Raw genomic sequence first — 20,503 nt, 5'->3', positions numbered from 1 at the left:
ACAAGTCAAGTGAACTCTCATAATCAGAAATGAAAAGATCCCGTGAAATTTAAACTTACTGCGTGCACTTCTGAGGGGAGGATGGCAACGACGAGGAACAGAAGCAGCAGCCTGTTCACAAAAATAATAAAATAAAAATAAAAATACGCGTAAAAATCCTGATCAATGAATCATGTGGTAATCATGTGCTGCCTTCACGCTGTGCTTACATCAGGTTTTTCTGTCCTCTCCCGTGTTGTTCTTGCATGGTCCCCACTCACGCGGACCGCAAACTCAAGTCCCACACAGTTTCACGTGAGCACACTTTACAGCATGACTGTCCGACCTGAGGCACAGCGGAGACGCACGACGTTAATAACTCTGGTTAATCACGAGTACATACATATGAGACTTTCTGTAGCAACATTCATTCATTTTTCACACTCAGTTCCAGTTTAGTAAAATGCACCACTTACTGTCACTCCGGTCTCTGCGCGATGGTTAGACGAAGGAAAAAAGTTGGGTATCACGAGATGCCCAGGTTCCCCGTTTGAAAAGTTTAAGAACAGCTTTATGTGGCACGAAAACCTCCTCAAATATTCTTGCAAAAGCCCAAATGTGTGCCGACTAGTCCCTCTGCTTACCGAAAAGAGTCGGAGTGTTTGTAAAAGCAAGGTGGAAACCCTTTGCATGAGCGAGGGTGGTCGTTTTGGGTGGGGGGTGTGGTGCATCAAAAACAAGACCAAGTTACACTGATCAGATCCTCACAACGCCTCGGACAAAGATGCAGCAAAACGTGCTGTCCGTGTGCTGCCTATAAGCTTTGAATTACCTGGAGGAAGAAGGCTGTTTTTGTGGGCACTCTGCACAACTTTTGCGCGCACAGCTTCGAACGGCGCACAGCCACGATGCTGTTACGGTCCGGCGCGCTCTTAATGCTGGCGGCTCTCTACTTGAGTGTGGATCTGACAGGAGCTGAGGTGAGTGGAGGGAAAGTCTCCAACATTATTTTTGGTGAACGCACAGATTCTGTATCGTTTCTGTCTGATTAAGGATAAAGACCAGACTTTATTCATAAAGACCATGCGTCCCTGCGGTCTTCGGAGACCAACACAGTCATATCTCCAATCTGGACTGATTTGTAATACAGTCCATTTATTCTGTTTATCCATGTTACAAACATTTATTTCGTTCTTTCCTGCCAGATATTTGTACGTTTTAAGTGTGCGGTGATTTTTTTAATCAGAAATATACTTTTCGGGAGAGTTCCGTCACGCTCTGCTGTGAACATTTTGGAGTTCCAACATCCTCTATGTCTGAGGAGGAGAGAAAGGGTGGAGCCAACTCCAGCTGAAGAGTTGAAAACTGTCTCTCAGGGCGTGTGTTGCGTATGCACTCCAAAAAGATTATGGTACTTTACATAATCAATTTAAGACACATTGTAATGGTCTTGTGGTCCGATGTGGTGAAGTGTCACAGCCAACAACCAGAGACTAACTGTTTTTTCATAGGCATCAGATTGTCCGGGTTCCTTGTTATCCTTTGAGTGAGGCACTCATTAAAAGTGAATGTATATTGGGATCCAAGTAATGACTATAAGAGCTGACTGATTCCATGAATGAAAGTGTGCAACCTTTTAAAGACAATACATATCCCTCTGATGTGTATAATCTACAGCAGATATTCTGTCATATAAACTCAAATTTGACATCAAAATGAAAATTGGCCACTGTGGTATGATGATGATGATGATTATATTATTATTATGATAATGATTTGTTAGTTTGCGCCTCATAAAACTGATTCCTTTACTTAAAATGATACTGAGTCCAAATCTTATGCAGGTGATGTCGTTTTTGTGCTCTATGTAGAATCTTTTTTTAACAGTAAATATATTTATACATTGTTTACATGGTTTGTGCATGGATGTTAATGGGACACTGTATTTTTTAATTACATTGATTAAAACACTGCACAGTGTGAATTGGCAGCAATGATGATCTGTCACATTGCAGTTGGTGTTTTCCTCACAATGGTGAACGCTGAGCTTTTTTTGTATGGGCTTTACAAACGGGCCAAACAAGGCAGACTCAAGAAATCAGTAAGAACCTTTACATGAGCAACTTTTTCAAAAATATCAGTTCAAAGTAGATAATTAGTGAGTTTAACAGGCCATAACAACACTGTACATCTCTATAAGTCTCCTCTAAGAATTTCTTTTTTGTATATTAAAGTGTGCTGTGGTATTGTTGTAATCTTGTTGAACTACTACAGTTTTCGGCTTCTTTTGAGGCTTTATTTTTAAGCACAGCTGGAGTTTCCAGTAGAAATATCGATTACTCTTGCAGCCGAGTGAGAGGAAACAAGGTGGACTTTTAAAGACGTTTAAAGATGAGGAGGGAGAGGCTGTTAATCAGCTGGACCATGCCAAGTAGCTTGAATTTATCATTTTGTCAACTTGGGGGTACTTTTTTTTTTTCATCTTTATTATTAAAAAATCTCTTTTACAAGGATGTCCTGGCCAAGATGAGAAGCAGTACAGTGTGAAAAGTGCAAAGGAAGCCAATTTATGTACAAATGCAACAATGTATAAAATTATTCACATAACTTTTAGTCAGAACTGACAGATATAGGATTTTTAAGTCTCATTCCAGTATTTGGTGATTTAAAAATCTGATATTCCAATATATTGAATAATAATTTATTTTAACTTCAGACAAAAGTTATGTTTGTTATGTTTAGTTATTTATTTACTGTCCAGTTCTGCTCGCATGTGAACAGTCTATCAGAGTGCCCTCTGGTGAACAAACTGTACAACATCAGTACTCGTGAGTGTGGTTGAAGCGTGCTTCTCCCATCTCTTCTTTACTTTTATCTGCTGTTATAAATGACGGTAATAACAGATCAGCTAATAACTAATCGCTCCACTGATAAATTGGCCGGACTCTAATTTTAGTTGTGATGGATTGTAACAGTAAGCCATCATCATGTCTCATAGACACAGTTAAGTATATTGCAAATTACAAATGCCAGCTAATAAAACCTTCCAGATATTATGGTGAAGATGTTATCTGCTTTGATGTCTTCAAGCTGTACTTTTTCAGTTCAGAAACGCCTACTCTGAGTTTCATATTGCACATTATCTGGGTTGCTCTGACAAAAAAAAACAAAGCACTTTGGTTTTGATGTTCCTTTCTCCAGATGTTTTATCACTAAAACAATCATTATTCACTTTATTAATCACGTTAATCTTCAGCCCTTCACTCAGAGTGACCTTTGATTCAGGGAGCTACGTGGGATAAAAGTGTATTACATTGCGAGCCAATATATCAAGTTAAACAAAACAGCGGAGCGCATGTTTTATCCACTGCAAGCCTGGATTTGGAAGCACGAACCACAGGCTGACACAGAACATCTGGACAGAGGCTGAGGAGGTGGATATCTGGCTGAACATCTTGTCAATGATCAGATGACATCAGTGAAATCGAAGCAGGTCGACACTGTGGATTTAATCATTTGAATATTTTCCCATCGCCCATGAGAGGTCGACAACAGGAAGTTTGTTATAATTTCAGGACATTTATCCATCAAAAGCTGGAGAGTGAACAGGAAGAGGATTTCCTGATCTGTTATCCAGAACAATAAAGCCAATGCCGACTTGACCCGCATCCTACCGACATATTTAACATACAGGGACTCCCGACTGGGGTCTCTCGAGATCCCCCAAGAATAGTTTACTGCAAGAGGCAAATATAATAGGAAAATAATAATTCTCAAAGTGTTATTCATTTTCATATTTTGTACAGCAGAAAGCTTTAACTTTTCTTTAAGTCTTAAAAAATTACAGCTTTTATCCAAAGTACAATCCACATTATTGCTTAAAGGATTATTTACCATATTTTCATTCAAATATCACTTATTTTTAATAGTTTCAAGTAAACATTTCAGTTGTATTTCTATGGTGAAACCAATCAGGGTCACTCTGACCCCAATATAAAATAACTGAATTCAAAATACAACCAACCAATCCACAGACACAATCTTTCCAGCATGTCACAATCCAGCAGTGGATAAAACATGCGCTCCAGTGTTTCGATCTGCTCTGGTGCATCCTCCCGGGATCCCGCCCGACTCTGTTCATAGTCCCTCCTGATTGACAGAGCTCCTCACCCTATCTCTGAGGATGACCTCAAATTACTCATTTTTCCACTTGTATTGCAATCTTATTCTTTTAGTCACTACCCACAGGTTGTGGCCATAGGTGAAGGTAGGAAAGTAGATTGACCCATAAATTGACAGCTTCGCCCTCATGCCCAGCTTTTTCTTCATCACAACACAGCAGTACAGCATCCCAAGTCTTGCTGCACTGACCTGTCTGTCAATGTCCGGCTCCCCTCTCTTCATTGGTGAACAAGACCCTGAGATATTTAAAGTCCTTCACTTGGGACAGCAACTTGCCTCTGACCCAGAGTGAGCACTCCACCCTGTTCCTGTAGAAGACCATGGCCTCACATTCATCTGTGAAGAGCAGAGATGTAATCTTTAGGCCACCAAAGTGGAAACCGTGTGCCACTTGGCTGTGCCTAAAGAATCTTGGACAATAGTCTGTATACAAACAGGAAACAAGTAAAAACAGCTAAAGTTAAAAACACATCACAAGCTGTTAAAGCAGACAGTTTCCCACATGCTATGCTTGGGGCATGCAGGCATGTGACAGGAGGAGCAAACAGTTGCTACCCTGTGTTTCAGGACCAAAGGTAACAACTTTTACAAGCACATCTTCCAGCTGAGCATTGGACAGTCATATCAGCAGGTGGAGTTTTCCTCACTCCCAGGAGGGTATTCAAGGGTTTGCAGTGTAGAAGTATTAGCTCTCCTTTTCATATGTGGCATGACCAGAGTGCACCCCAGGTGTCTCAGGTAGATCCAGTGACTTTCTAATACCTTCCAGTCTGGGAAGTTCTCCATCTGGATGACAAATACAGCAATGGAGGCTTCGCTCTTTTAATGACTGACAGAGTACCCCTCCCCATGACAATAGTGATCAGTCGGTGGCACTGGGTACTTTTAACTGGGATCCCCTGGGACTCCAAACTATTTGCATTTTTAAAAAGTCCTAATCAAGACAGAAATATAAAATGGTGTGACATCATTAGGAACAAACTGATGGATAAAGTTATAAAAAATTGGAATTAAAGAAGACAAAACGCCCTGTGAGATACGATCTGCACAGACCCTAGTCAATAGGAAGGTTTAAATATGTCAGAAAACATTTTAAAATTTACAGAAATTGCTGTTAATGGTGCCTTTGTTGATGTTCATATGTTTTTTGTGTATGTAGCAGTTTCTTTTTTTATCTCCACAAATTAAGATATGAAATTAAGACAGTCTGAACTGAGAGCGGGTCACGATGACTTTAGAGAAGCTGCTATGACCATTCCTCTTGTAAGGATTGAGCAACGAGCTGATAGTCGGCTCTATGCAGACCTTTACTTCTTTATTTTTAATGCATCATCTGCTTTGGAGTTCGTTTCTCAATTGTTTAGCAACACAAGAGTTTCTCTCCCTTGGCGGTCATTTAATCTGGTCAGAATGAGTCATCGCTAATTCCAAGAGGAGAATTAGGAAGAAGAGGGAGGGAGAGAAGCAGACTAGCAGATTCCTGGAGTGAGAGTTTATGTGTGGGATGTTAGATGGAAGGTTTTCGGAAACACAGTAAGTGGTGGGAAAGTCATGGGTTCCACCTCCCAGCTTGGCTATGACGTGCCAGGACGGGGTGAATCCCAACAAGGATCAACTCGGATCCGAGATGAGTGACGGAAGCAACATTTACAGCTGCTAATCCTCATACTGCCTGAGGAACTTTCTCCACTTTGAAAGCTAAGAATCCATATCAAGACTCGAATTGGAACTGTTGCTGCCCAAAGTGCCAAGAAGGCTGCATGTAGTTTTGTCTAGGCAGTATTACAACCTACTTTCCCACAGACACGACAGCTGACTCTGCCGCTGACTGACCACCAACCAAGCATTGTGCCCTGGGAAGGTACAACCTGCCTGACCCCCGGCATTAGCGTTGTAAAAATGCCTACATTTGGAAGATTTGCAATCGTGTTGGTGTCCTCTTATTTTGACAGGCGTCACTGCGTAACAAAGAAAATTCTCCCCTGACCTTCTTAGTCAAGTACTGTAGCAAATGGTGCCCCATTTTATGTGTGTGTGTGTTTCTGTGTGTGTGTGTGTTCCCTGTGCCATGTGAGTAGGGGATTTAAGAAGTTGGCTAAGCATGGAGAAGCCCTTTTCAATTCCCTGTGGTCCAAGCATCATCAAGGAGGATATTCTTTAAGATTTGTCACAGCTGCAGTTTACTTTTGGCACATAAAACACTTCTTTTGGTGCTTTTTTTTTTGTCCCATGCTAATACTTTCCGCACTTTAACTACTTAAGGATCACTATGTATGTTTTCCTTGAGACTGGTTACTTCCCTTAGGATTCCTGCTATGGCAAAAGTGCAATTAGCCATGTAAGTGTGAAATTGGTGAGTCATAAATGTCATCTGTGATTTGGGCAGAGATGGTGTAATGGATATATCTGTCTAACAGGGAGGTGCGAGGTGGTGAGTGATTGAGGTTAAGGGGAGGAGGTAACAAGGCTATGAGCCCCAGAAGTGGAAGAATGTGTCTCGGAGCCAGTGATGATACCCCGTAGCAAACAGTTTAGTCTCACTTGATATCCCTCGACCTGAACCTTCACCTACTGCTGCCAAATTGTCCAGTATTGGACAATGATGATGATATCATTAGATTTATGGCTTTTTTCCTAGCCTGAACAAGTGTTGTATCCCTTCCTTCAGCTGTTCATTTTTTGGCTCCAAAGGCTTCTGTCTTATCGCTCTTTCCCACTGGCATGGTGCTGGCGCCTAATCTAGAATTTATTTCTCTAGTTTCGACACAAAAATGACTCATGCTGGTGCCTAAAAGCTGGTACTGATTCAGCTGCAGCTCCCAAAGCTGGAACAACTAGTGGCAGTGGCTATTGTAGGGCTTTCTAGACAAAGTCCAACAGTCATTAGATGCAGTCTACAGATTCTGTCTGCCATGATTTTCTTCCAGTGGAAATCCCCCAAACTTCCTCCATGTAAACCTATATAATGTTCTGCAGTAAAAGTGTGGTCTTTAAAGGCACTATCGCAAAGCTGGTTTTGCACCATTAACACTGCTACCGCTTAGGTGGAAATAAGGTATTTGTATCTCACTTTAAAGTACAAAGAACAGATGCAAGACTCAAGTCATTGCTGAGCATGAACAAATACTGCCCAGTAAAGATATGTTGGTAAAAAGTAGAGTAGTGCTGTGGCAGTTTGTTAAATAGGAGCAATTCAGCAAGCAAAACAGACCCAACAGACCCTGGTGAAGACTTTGAGTCAGTACATGTTGGTCTGTTTTGCTTGCTGAATTGCTTCTAGAATTAAATACTTCTGTAATTTTACCTTTAACAGACTGCCTCTGCAATCTCTCTTTTTTGAGTTTTTTTCACCCTTCTGCAGAGCACCTGTTGGAAAAAACCTTAGAGCCACGCAATTCTTTTGTATTGTTATAGTGATAAAGATATGTTTTGTTTCAAGTAACAGGCCAGTGTTGAGTACTGCTTTATGTAATAGCAAATAAATACATCCACTAATATAAGTTCATTGAATTGGTATTGTTTAGTAAGTTGATAATGTACAATATATAATAATAATATGTATATAATAATAATATTAAACTCAGTTTTTCAATTACCAGGCTACTGTGTACTTCCTCTCGTTCTGAGTTTCCCTTTTTTAACATCTTATGTTAGCATAAGTTCAGTTATGACACTGATCATAATGACAGTGGGAGCGAGCAAGAAAAAGCATTACTGTGTTCTAAGTCTTTTGAGTTTTGTCAACTCAGCTGTTCAGAGTTTGTGACTTTGTTGTAGCTAAGCTTAAAGAAAATAAAAACCCTCTTAGCTACTGCTAATTTGCTCTTAGCCTCCATGCTACATTAGCTCTCTTGCTAGGAACTGGTGCTGCTGCTGACACGTAGCATATTTGGGTTTCATCAAAATCTGATCATTTTCAAGTTGGGTTTGGAGAAACTGGAACAATATTTGTGTACTTTATCAAAATTCAGAGAACATCAACAACATTTAAGTCTCCCTGTGATCTTTGTGTCACCTGTTTGTGTGAATGGGAGAGTTTATAGATAAAACCTTACAGGATTCAATCTTCTGAAGATGGGGACTTGCTGTATTTTCTTCTTGCTGGTGTTATATTCAGGAAAAAAAAAAAAACACATGGGAAAAAAACCAAAAAACAGGGCAAAGCTTGTACAACCACATGAGTGCAAGAAAACAACCTGCTAATACACTCATGCTGAAGTACTTTACCTTAGGAAGCTAGAGTACCCAAGGACGAGCCACACTGGCACGGGAGGGACGTGCAGGTCCCACAGAGAAAGGCGCCGACTGGGGTTCAAACCAGGACCTTCTTGCTATGATGTTACAGGTTACACATGAAAACAATCACATGCTCATTTTTAATATAAATACACATCTATCAGCTTATCTGCTGTGTATATTTTTAATGATCATCATGTGCAGCAGATAATAAAACCTTCTTGCATTACCTCACTGAACAAGACTCTGTTAGGGTCTTGTTCAGACCCTCTAAGTTTCTGAAAGGATATGTTTGTTCTTATAAAAAAATCCATCCAAATCAAATAAAGATCCCATCAGACCTGACTCACATGAACAGTTTGTTTTACACCAGTGTGCAGAACTGAGTGTTCCTGAGCCTCTTTAATGTCAGCAGTGGTAAAAAGTTGCAGATAACAGATACGATTTTGGCAAAATATTTTAGTTTTGATTTTGATATGTAGTGTTTTCTACACCAGTTGTTCCCGGATTTGGGACAACGTGTTATTTTTTTTTTATCCACCCAATCTTGAGTTTCATAGTTAAATCAATTACCACTGAGCAAATTGTGGTAAAACCTGCCAAAACATAAGCAGTCCAATCATAGAAATGGGCTGAGACATGCAACAGCTGGTTAGGATCGTGGTACAGATGATCGTTTACTCTTTGATAACCTACACTTTCCCTCTCCAGAGGGATATGAGGGATTTAGGGCTTCTCTTGGTGCTTAAGTATCAATAAATCCTTTTACAAATTGCCTGTCACAGTTAACTCGAATAGCTGTTTTTTCCCCCTTACATCTCTTACAACTTCAACTGAAATTTCTATATTAGTTGTTCAATATTCCGATTTAATACTGTTTTATACTGAACATGATGGGTGTTAAATATCTCCTTAATATGAAAGATAAGCAACACTGGAAACATTAAAAAACATATAGTTTTAATTTAGTTTTATTAAAAACTTTTAAAATCATTTTAAGTTGAATTTATTATTATGTTTTAATACATTTTTTTGTTAGTTTCATATAATTAAAGATTTTTTTTTAAAGCAATTACTTATTTTATTATTTTGTAAACTGGCAAGCATGCCTAAAACACCTCTTGTCAGCATGTAGGGACCGTTTGATACTGCATCATGTTGCTGTGGTTAAGTGTTTTGATGCCCGATGAAAATCCCCAGCAGAGGCCTCTGCTGAGATTGCAAACGAGAGTTAGGAATGATAGCAAGAGAACATGAAAACAGCAGCTTGTATGGTGGGTGGGGTAACTGATTTACTGAGTGATGGCAATCTAGCCCAGCATCTCAGTGCAGATGAGAGAGGCACATGGCTCATATTTGCCCCATTATAAGTTAACTTATCAAGGCTCTTTCCAGAATGTGTTTTGTGTGTGTGTGTGTGTCTGTCAACAAGTCTAGATATGATCGATTCATCACATTTCTGTCAGCTGAGCATAAAATTGACGTCTTACAGTGATGTATTTTTTTATTTACATCTGGCCTACACTTCTCACTGCACGCTCGTCTCATTGTAACTGGGCTAGAGTTACCTTGTGTTTTTACCAGACTGGGGAGACCTGAATGCTTATGACACTAAAGGTTCAGGAGGGATTGACAGAAATTGCAGATCCAGCTGCAGAGGACCCGAAGTTCTCCCGTATCCATACTTAGAGCCTTGAACCTCTTTCCTGGAAGAACAGATGAGTTATCCATCGTCTCCCGTGTCGCCCTTTTATGTGGCTGCAGATGCTTGAGCTCTGTCATGTTGCTGGAGAACAAGAGGTCATTCTCCTGAAGTTTTCCAGAAAAGGCCTTAATCAGATAAAATTGAGTAGCAAACAAGCTAAGGAGGTCACATGATATGGTTCACATCAGCAGAAGATGAGATATGCCAGTCTTTCAATGCGTAGGGGCAGTTTAAGGCATTTTTAACAGATATGAGGTCAGATCTGTCGCCAGGGTTCTGCATCTTTAAAGCCTCAGAGTGGTGTAATCTGTAAACTGTAATCTCACCATATGTTCAAACAGTAGGGATGTAATGACGTTATGGAAGATAAGGATTGGCACGGATGTAGGAGAACAATAGAGAGAAACTCTTTCTATTAGCTGGCTATCAGATGAATAGTGTGGTATGATAATGGGCCTAAAGGGCTCAATTAGGCCTTCATTAGTTTGTGAAGTACAACGATAAAGGCTTTCTTTCTCTTGTCCTTGGAATTTCCTCTTCTTCTTACACTCAAGTTGTGCAGCTTCACATACTGCACAAATAGAAATGCCTGTGTGAAACAGAGCTTAGAGCTAAACATACTCCATTCAGGTTTTCTAGATATTATTATTATTAATAGGAACTTCTTACAAGGGAGAAAACTTTATGTTTCTGCATGTTTCTTCCTTTTTGAGTAAATGGTCCCCATCTGTACGTATGAGCTTTTATACAACCGGACAGCATTTTAAAAGTTTATAGTAAATTATTTTGGAGGCCCTTTGGCTATGAGCTGTGGACCACTGGAGTTCTCCACTTTAAGAGCTGGTGCTCCGGGTAATCTGGTCAGACTATTTCAGTGCTTAAGAAATGTATTAGACCATCATCTGATGTAAGGTTTATGCCACAGCTGCTCTAAATTAACAGTATTGTTAATTACCAAAATATTTTTTTATGCTTCAGTAATGGTTACTCCACCAGTAAGCATAAGCTTAATGATATTTTTATTCTAATATGCAGTTTTAAAGTCTAATATACCGTGCTCATTTCTTTATATTTTGCTTGGAAAGTGGGAAGTAGGTGGAGTGATTTACTGAAATTGAGAACCATACATGGAAATACAAGCAGACAGAGTTTGTGCAAGTGTAATGAGCTATAAAGTCAATATTTGGCATGACCACCTTATTTTTTCAACAAAGTCTAACTCACTTAGGCAAGCTTTTTTTTCATTTATTTCGGTCTTTCTTTAAATAGTCTTCAGGAATAGTTTTGCAGACTTCTTGAAGGACATTCAGAGCTGTTCTTTGGATGTTGGACACCTTTTGTTACATTCTGTGCCCAGATGATCCCACACTGCTTCAATAATGTTAGGGTCCGAGCTCTGGGGAGCCCAATCCATGACTGACAGTTTTTCTAACCCGGTATGCTTTTACTGCATTGGCAGTGTGTTTGGGATCATTGTCATCAAGTTGGTATTACATGATGGATCAAAGTGTCTTTTTGTGTCAGCTTTGACAAGATCAATTTTTAAGATGATTGGGTACAAGGACTGGACTGAAAATGAATGAAAAAGAGCCAATGACCAAAGAACAACTTGACCTTCAGGATGTCTGAAAAAGCATCTACTTAAAAAAAAAAAAAAAAGCAAGCAAGCTCAATATCACCTCAGTAGCTGATGTTAGCTCATAGAACTGCTGTCCCTATAAGGTACATGTTCACAAAGAAGACTTTAAAAACTAATGGGCTATGATCATTTCTTTCATTGTTCTTTACGCGTGCTAATTTGTGTGAGAATGTTCCAGGCTGAGAACGAAACCAGTGAAACTTAAGTCGCAGAGGTCATTGCTTGTCCTCATCTCCTGACGTTATTCCCAGATACCAGAGCACTCTTGAGAGACAAGTAATGCTGACCCAACCCCTTCTTGTCTTTGTGAGCATAAAAGGCAAGGAAGAGGCCTTCCTCCTTTGAGAAAGAATGGCTTCCCAAAGCTTATATCCGGTGTCCAGCGCTGCACATTCACAGAGGAGGCAGGCAGAGTTGAAGTGAGCATGAACAGAATTGGCCCCTTTTCAAAGAATACAAACGCCTTAAAAAAAAAGTCATTGTTGCCACCCCTTCATCACCGCCTTCTGACCAGTTTCTTCCTCTGATTGCATCAAAAGCAGATTTGCTGAAAACAATGTTTAAACTCCGTTCTTGTTGATTGTCATATTTCACTTCCAGGGCACAGACACGTCAAACTGATTTAGGAGGAGGCAAGAAAAAGACGTGCAGATTTTGATGTGATGTTTGTGACCAATCTCATTCCTGTGGGATTGTAGAGGAATTTATTTTGTTAACTTGTGTGTGGAACAATAACTGCCCAGACAAGTGATGTGTGGGCACGTGAACAGAGCTCTGCATAGCAACCATGAACACATTTCTCTCCCACAGGCAGAGATGAGAAAACTGCAACAAGATCTCACAGTTAGCTTGCCAGAGTTCTGATTTCTCAGGCTACATTTTTTTATGAGCGTGCCACATAATCTTTTGCATTTGAGTGTTAAAAGTGTCCTCTTTCCTCAACAAAGAGCCCGCTTGTGGGCAGAGGTGGAGTGTGTATGTGTGTTTGTTCGGTAGTTAGAGCAGGAAAGTCCCCTCTGAAGGAGATTAGTAGGAGACTTAATTTGCTAACAAGGTAACATTTGATCCACATTCACATCTCCATTTGCAGACTGAGGAAGAGCTGATTTATCAAGATGACCTTTGTATGGAAGTCTTGTTTGGGCTTCTAAATCCCCACTAATGGCCTGAGCAGAGGTTACAGGTCATTTGGGTGTTTCTGTCTGGGTCATGTGACAGGTCAAGATGGAAGGCCTGTCGACTAGCTGATTAAAAGAGGTCAGCAACTCTTTGTAATCTACAGCAGGAATATAGGATCGGATGTGTTGGAAGCATTAAGATCTGAAGTCGAGTGAAAGGTGACCCGCTTAGTCTGATTTGGCAATGATAAAGTAAAGCACTGCAGTGATTTATGACATTGTTTAAATGAACTAGTAGACCTTGTGGCTGTTTTTGGCTTTAGTCTAATTCATAAAACTATCAAAAAGGACTTTGTGATTTCTCAACATGTGCAGGGAGTGATCAACACAAACTTGTACAACTCAAATCCACATGTACACAGGCACACACACACAACATTTTGGGAATCAGCAAAGCCTGACAAATTGTATAAAGCAATTTTCCCATTAGCTGAGTTAATTTTGTGTGTGACAGTTCCTGGGTGGACTCCATATGGCTGGTGCTGGACCGGTGAAATGGACTGCACAGTGTTAATAATGCATGTTTTATGTGTGCTTACATGTTCAATTTCTGAGGCTCCATAGCATAAGTTGTGTGTTTGTTAGGATGCTGGAGTTAAAGTGATACTCAGAGATGCTTTACTATAAAACATACACATCTTTGCTCCCAAATTAACCTTGGCCACACATGCTCATGCATCAGCAGAGTAACAACTGACTGGTGTGCAAGTTAATGTTTGTTTATGCATTTGTGTTTGCCTGTGTGCCTTTTAGCAGAGACTTGAGTGTTAAGTCATTTTCATGCATTTTCGTTCAGATTTTCCCAGCGAGCTCAGGCATGTGATATCATGTTTGCCAAGGTTTCTGATTTCACAGATTTTCCTGCGTCTGTTTCTCATTTTGTTTACATCCATTGCATGTGTGTATGTTTCTAACAGGCTAATTCATTTGGCTTTTTGTCCGGGCATGATTGAGTCCGTGTGTGTGTATATATGTGTGAACTAGTCTCTACAGATGCATCTGCTTTTAGTTACAGAAGCCTTGAACTGTTTCTCTGGTACAGATGAATAGGCTACCTGCTGCCTGTGGCCAGAACAGGACATGCTTTACATCAAGCTGGTATTGGCTAATAAGCGCCGCAGGAGTCTTTAAATACAGGAAACAGAAACCTTTGTTTGTTTTATTGCAGAACGTACATATAACATATCTCCAAGTATGACTCTCAAATTATGTGCAACTACTGTGACTCCTGTTTAAGATGTAGTCATATATTAAGCTCATCTGATAGCTTAACAAGACAGGACAAGGGGGAAAGTAGATTTGGACTGTTTTGTCAGGGTTTTTTTCTTCAAATTCATCATATAAATACATTATTAGGTTTGCATGGCATGGTGGTACAGCAGGGTGGTGCAGATGTGACCTGGTCTGATGCAGATGCTTCACTGTGACTTTTGGACTTTGCATGTTCTCCTTGTGTCTGTGTGTGTTTTTCTGAATACTCCCCTCAGAGTGCAAAGTCATCATGATAGTCCAGTGATAGACCAGTCAGGGTGGAGCCTGCCTTTCACTGTATGACAGCTGGGTTAGGGGACAGTCCCCTACAACCCTGAATTGAATAAGGGAAGGTAATTTTACCAAAGGTGGATTTTATTTATTGATTTCTTTTTTGACTCAGCCAGATGTTTCCCCATCGTAAACTGGCTCACAAAGCTAAGCTAACTATATTTTATCTTTAGCCTGGGTGTAATTTATTTACAGATGAATGTTACTACTGTGGCTAAATGCGTTTCAAAATTTGATGTAAAGCAAAAAAATATACACAAATTTTAAAAGTGTTTAAATACATTTTATGAATTAAACATGATTTTTGATATTGAATTAGAAAAAAAAAAAGCTCTTTCAGTTGGTGCACGTGTTGCTCTCTCTCACACAGACACGCTTGTTTACACAGCGAGTTGCACCAGGAGCCTCGTCTTCCAAGTATGGCAGTAAGATAGAAAATTCCCCTCCTCCACTTCTATTCTCCCATCCTTGACTCAGAACCAGAGAAGGCCAGGAATGTTAGAGGAGCACGCTTCAAACCGAGCACATGCCGAAAAAGCTTATCAATCCTTCTCCGCTCATCTCTTTTAATATTTCAGGGTTTTTTTGGCTTTATATTTCTCGCCCTCGTTTTTCAGCATGAGGAATGCTGAGAGGACGAGCATATTTGTGGACAAGGGCAGCTAGACAAATAAATAAAACCACGAGAAAGACGAGTTGGCACCACAGAGATGCTAATTTTGTACGGTTATCTAGACATCAAAATCAGCTGTGCCCAGAGCGTTGTGCTGACTGTAACGCTCTGTGCTCCATAACTGTCTCATTTAGCACTGCCTAATGAGCCCTGGGCTCCTTCTAACATTTATGGAGTAAATCTATCCTAATTGTCTCCGTATGGAAGCAATGATCTGTGGTTTAGCGTCGTGAGCATCTCTTTATTGGGTGGCTTACACAGGTTAAACATTGATTCCACTTTGGTAAATTGACCGAAACAGAGGAGGATCCTGTTTGATGGCTCATAATGAGGATTGCCTGTGGACGCACTTCAGCACACCGAAGGGGGGAGGATCTTGCAAAACTTTATTTTAGTTACTTCACGAAAGAAAATTCACAGCTGTTTATGTGAAGGTTGCTCGATATGTTAACATCTTCACAATGTTGCATAATATTTACGGTTGTGACACAAAGCCAGATCATCTCATCGGATGCGATTACGAGTAATTAGCGGAGCCAAAACCCAAACAGTTGAAAAAAACGCCCAAAACACAGTTGAGAATATAAATACAAAGCTAAGTGATGCAACGGCATGACTCACCTCACATGCCGAATCTGGTGTTTAGGTTGAAATAGCTGAGAAGTGCAGCAGTTTCCGTTTCCAGCTGCAAAACAACTGACTCAGGGGAGATAGTGGCAGTCTAGATCGCAGAGATTTTAGGGTTTTTGTTTATCACAGCATGCCAAATGCGACTCAAGTGAAGGACTATATGTGACAACCACATTGGATAAAGATTATGTTAGGAACAGCAAATTGTCCTGCCGAGTTATCAGCTTTGCCCCTCAGTGAAATCCATATCAGTGTGGAAGGAAGCCTCTGCTCCCCCCGTAGCCGGGGAGATAACCAAGGGGGAATAACTCCTGTCACGCTGCTGAACTTGTGTTTTTCTTGTGTTTTTTGTTCTGAAAGCAAAAAAACAAACAAAAAAACAAACTGCAGACTTTCACCACATAGTTAATGTCTTGATGTGAGCTCCCAGAACATTTGTGCATGACTTTGGTTAAAAACCTTAACTCATGGTCAAAAGGACAGATGTGTGTAACAGAGATGGGCAGTAACGCTTTACTTGTAACGCGTTATTGTAATCTGATTACTTTTTTCAAGTAACGAGTAATGTAAGGGATTACTATTGCAAAAACGGTAATTAGATTACCGTTACTTTCCCGTAGGAACGCTGCGTTACTGCGTTACTAAAACCGTGATTTTTTGCGAGAGTGTGTAATGACAGTGACGTAAGCGAGTGCGACGTTTGTGACAACAGCTGTGTGCAGATCAACAATGGATAATATATTGAGTGCGGGAGAGAGCATGAGCGTGCAGCGTTTAAAGCGTGGAAGTACTGACCTTATTTTGAGTTTGATTCCATAAAAAGTGACAAAAACATTAGTGTCCGTTGTGCGTGGGAAGAAAACTTCTTTTTACAGCAAAAAAACCGCTTAACTTCCAAGCAAGCACCGAGTGCGCTACGAGAAACTCGCGGATTCTTCCACTGACCGCTGCGGCACACCTGCACCAGGGTAAACCTCCGCCTACCCCAGTCCTGCTTTACAGGTGAAAATAGAGCAACAGGACCGCTGAGTCTTTGATTTTATTTATTTTCTGCTGTGTTTTACTTGCATCTATTTGAAAGAGTGAGTGTAAACACAAAAAAATATTTTATTTTATGTGCTGGAATGTGCAGAAAATAGGTTTAAATGTTAAACAAATTTCTTCCAGTCAGAGAATGTTGCATATAATTTAATTTTTGCTTGATGCATAAAGTTAAAAGATTAAAACTAATAAAACAAGTTTTAAAAAGAGACTTTTCCATTTGATTACATTTTGTATGATGGATTATGCAGAAAAAGTAGAATTGGGCTGAAAGATCTATCGTTTTATCACCTATTCAGGTTGTAAATCGTGTTTTTAAAAAGTAACTAAGTAACTAAGTTATTAATTACTTTTGAAAATAAGTAATTAGTAAAGTAACGGGATTACTTTTGGGGGGAAGTAATCAGTAATTTGTAACTGATTACTTTTTTCAAGTAACTTGACCAACACTGGTGTGTAAGCTGTTTGTGTATTTTGATGCTGTCTGATAGCTATTAAGTTTATCCTACTGTCGGGGCTTTGTTAGATTTAATTGTTTGTGTTAATATAAAAAAAAGAAAAGTGTGTGTGTGTGTGTGTGTGTGTGTGTGTGTGGGAGGGGGGCACCAAATCTAACCAACACACTGCAGCATTCACCCCCACCAGAATACCCTGGGGGTAGGATGTTATGAAAGGAATGTGCTGGGAATGTCACGCCGTTTTAAAAAAAAGGGTCTGCAGATGACACTGACCAGATGTTTGTGTGATCTTCAGTTCCCCTTAACATGGAGAGAGGCGTGCAGTGAAACTGTTACAGCTGTTGTAAATGTATAGTCAGTGTGGAGCACTGCAGCGATGGGAATTTTTCTGCCCTCATGGTAATAGCCAGTACTGCTCCCTTCAAAAACACTCTGTACAAAAGTTCAGCTCACAAGATTTGTGCAAACATTGGTTAAAACTTATACACATGAGGTGCACTTGTTGTGTTTGGAAGCTGGATGTGGATATGCCCACTTTGGAAAGAGGAGCTGAGGTTCTGAATCGCAAAGCCACAGAGGAAAGCCGGATGGCTCTAACTGTGCAAACCAAACCTTAAAACTACAGCTTCTTTCCCTCATTGTTTATCCTTTGTTCAGTGCTGAGTGAAGATGTTTGTATGGAGTCTGTATGGGAGTGTTTTATGAAAAATGTGAGGTCAGGAATGCATTTTAATGCAGTGTGGTTAAGACAGCGTGCTGCACTGATTGGTTGTGGAAAAGTTATGAAATTCTTTTCTCTGATGGCAGATTATTTTACTGAACGATTCAGTAAAGATTTCAACATCAGTGCAGTGCAAATCTACACAAAAGCAGCAAAATAAAATAACAGCCAGAGATCAAAGTTTGCTGTTTGAATGTGCAGGTTCAGATTGTATCACGTAATCAGCACATGTAAAAAAAAAAAGATCTCTTTAAGCTGTCTCCTGAGGACATTTTTGAGATAAAATCAGAAGCCTAAGAGAACCTAAGAAATGGAGTGTGTCAAATGATAGCTTACGGGTCTGATGTTCAAATCTTTTATGCCAACATGTAAAAACAAAATTTCTAGGCAAATAATGAAAGCCCCAGGTGAAAATGGACCTGGTGGTGTAAAAGCCTGATCCTTGGAGTCTATCTTTTAACAATTTGTGCTTTGCTACTTTTACTGTTCTTTTTTTGGCAGCTCTCTGGTTTACATTGAGAGAGTTTGTGTTATTGTCAGGATCTCCGGAGCGACATCCTCACAGAGGCTTTTAATCTCTAAAGCAAACATTACTCATCACTTCCTCTCTCACAGGTTTGTCTCAGTGTCTCTTGCTTGCGTATGTAATGATGTCAGACATATCGAGCAAGTGCTGTCGAAAAGTTAGGCCTTCTGGGAAGAGGGTTGGCACAATGTGTTCCCTTAAACCTATGACACGTAACACCGTGGATACCTAGGCTGTGAAGGCTTGTGAACGTGACTAAGTGTACCACGGAAGAAATCTTTTTACTTGGATCCACTCCATCCTTCTTAAAGATGTTAAAGATGTGTGTTTCTTTGCTTGTTCCAACTTCAGTAAACAATTACAAACAATTTGTCACATTGATGGAGTTATGAGAAGGCTGTAGTTTGTGCTTTGCCCAGTAAACATACACAATCTGCCAGGGTACATCATATTGATTTTTCACAGTCTGGACACATTCACACCTGGCATCCAGGCTTAGCAACGACATAAACACGAGTCCAGAGACACGTGAGGCTGTCTGCTGCAAAGAATCTCAGACGTTTCTTCTCCAACGCTGGATTTTGACAGTGAACATTAACACCTCACTCACCTTCTGCGAAAGATCGTGCTCTCTCTGCAGAGTAACACAATCTTCAGCGTTTATTTGGTCAGTCTTTGGTCACTCAAAATTACAAATGTCGACAAATATATATGACTGAGAGAGCGACAATTGAAGCCGTACCGGCTCTGATGTTGCCCAGATTAACAAGGTCCAAGGTGTTAAGGAACCAGGACACGTTGATGAGAAGTGGGCTACTGCAACAAGAAGTGGGCAAGGGATGAGAGGCTGCTGCTGGAATGCTACTACACAACTAACCCCAGTGGAAAGGATTACATGAAGAGGATGTGGGACCGCTGGAATCTTCGATACCCAACATCCAGATTGACAGCGAAACAACTAGTAGCTCAGAAGAAGCAACTGCTGGAGATCGGTGAGGTACAACACAAATGCTACGGCAACAGGTAGCCAGGATGTCAGGTCAGGGGGGAGATACCATGACCCCCACCAGAGATTGGGTACCAAGCCCCAAGTATGACTGAAGCTCCGTTGAGTTCTAGAGCAGCTGACCTGAAAGATAGGATCATGGTGAAGCTGGAAACCTGGACCCTCAGTGGCTGATTACCAAGACTACATGAAGTACCCCCTGAAGGTCTGCTAGAAGATGTGAATGCAGCATTACAGAAATCCCCACTGCAATCATCACCAAGACTAGTCAGCTCATCTACACCACAGCGGCAGTGATCACAGAGATGCTTGGCTATGAGATGAACAGTCACACGGAGCAGTACCCTCCATGGAGAAGGAGACTAGAGGCTAAGATCAGTGTTGCACGGAGGGAAGTTAGCTGCAAAAAGGTGTGATGGACAAAAGTAGTACAGCAAGTAACCTGAGGCCTTGGAAACTGCTAAGCAAAGACTCACAGCCTTGGTCATTTGCCTGAAGAGTATAAACAGCATTTCAAGCAAAAAGAGTTTTTGGCTTGAACAAAGCAACAGTCTGTTTACTGTCTGAGGTCATGTCAGTATCTATCTGATGATTGGCCTAATGCATCCCTATAATATCTGAATATGAAAGATGAATGTATACTGTGATGTGACTGTGATGTCCCCCTTTGGTTAGTGATGCTTCATCTTAAAAAAGAATACAATTAAGAGAATTAAGTAAATAAAAATATATAAAAGAATAAAGTATTTTAAGTATTATTGTTACTATTCCACTGCAGTTTGTATGTTTTTTAATCTCATATTTTTTGCGCAAGTTCTGTGTTTTGATTTCTACCTTGTGGTACAGCTCGATAATCAGAACCCTCATTATGATGTATAGCTGAGGATTTATGATAAGGTCCTTTAAGGATCCCTCTTCCCTCTAAGGATCAGACAAATCAGACATGTGTGCTATCTCTGCTTAGGTCATTAAAAGGGATTCTTTTTG

At 40.3% G+C, this 20,503-nt stretch overlaps 2 protein-coding genes across 3 annotated transcripts in view; one reads left to right on the top strand and one right to left on the bottom strand.

The window, feature by feature from the left end:
- col4a2 (collagen, type IV, alpha 2) overlaps positions 1-629 on the bottom strand; it is a 65,738-nt gene extending 65,109 nt beyond the window's left edge. Inside the window, exons 1-3 of the mRNA XM_005457862.4 lie at positions 456-629; positions 210-325; positions 60-111 (exon numbers count right to left, since the gene is read on the bottom strand). Coding sequence (XP_005457919.1) covers positions 60-111; positions 210-247 — 90 coding nt within the window. The 5' untranslated portion in view covers positions 248-325; positions 456-629. The remainder of the gene's footprint in view (positions 1-59; positions 112-209; positions 326-455) is intronic.
- Positions 630-740: 111 nt separating this feature from the next.
- Positions 741-20,503, top strand: part of col4a1 (collagen, type IV, alpha 1) — a 46,608-nt gene continuing 26,845 nt past the window's right edge. For both annotated transcript variants that reach the window (XM_025903569.1, XM_005457861.4), the window contains exon 1: positions 741-959. In XM_025903569.1, the coding sequence (XP_025759354.1) occupies positions 888-959 (72 nt within the window). In that variant the 5' untranslated portion in view covers positions 741-887. The remainder of the gene's footprint in view (positions 960-20,503) is intronic.

This window comes from Oreochromis niloticus, linkage group LG16 (genome assembly GCF_001858045.2).
Source record: "Oreochromis niloticus isolate F11D_XX linkage group LG16, O_niloticus_UMD_NMBU, whole genome shotgun sequence".
In the NCBI taxonomy this organism is placed as follows: Eukaryota; Metazoa; Chordata; class Actinopteri; order Cichliformes; family Cichlidae; genus Oreochromis; species Oreochromis niloticus.
The sequence above is the reverse complement of the archived record's forward strand: the minus strand, read 5'-3'. Positions and strand labels throughout refer to the sequence as shown.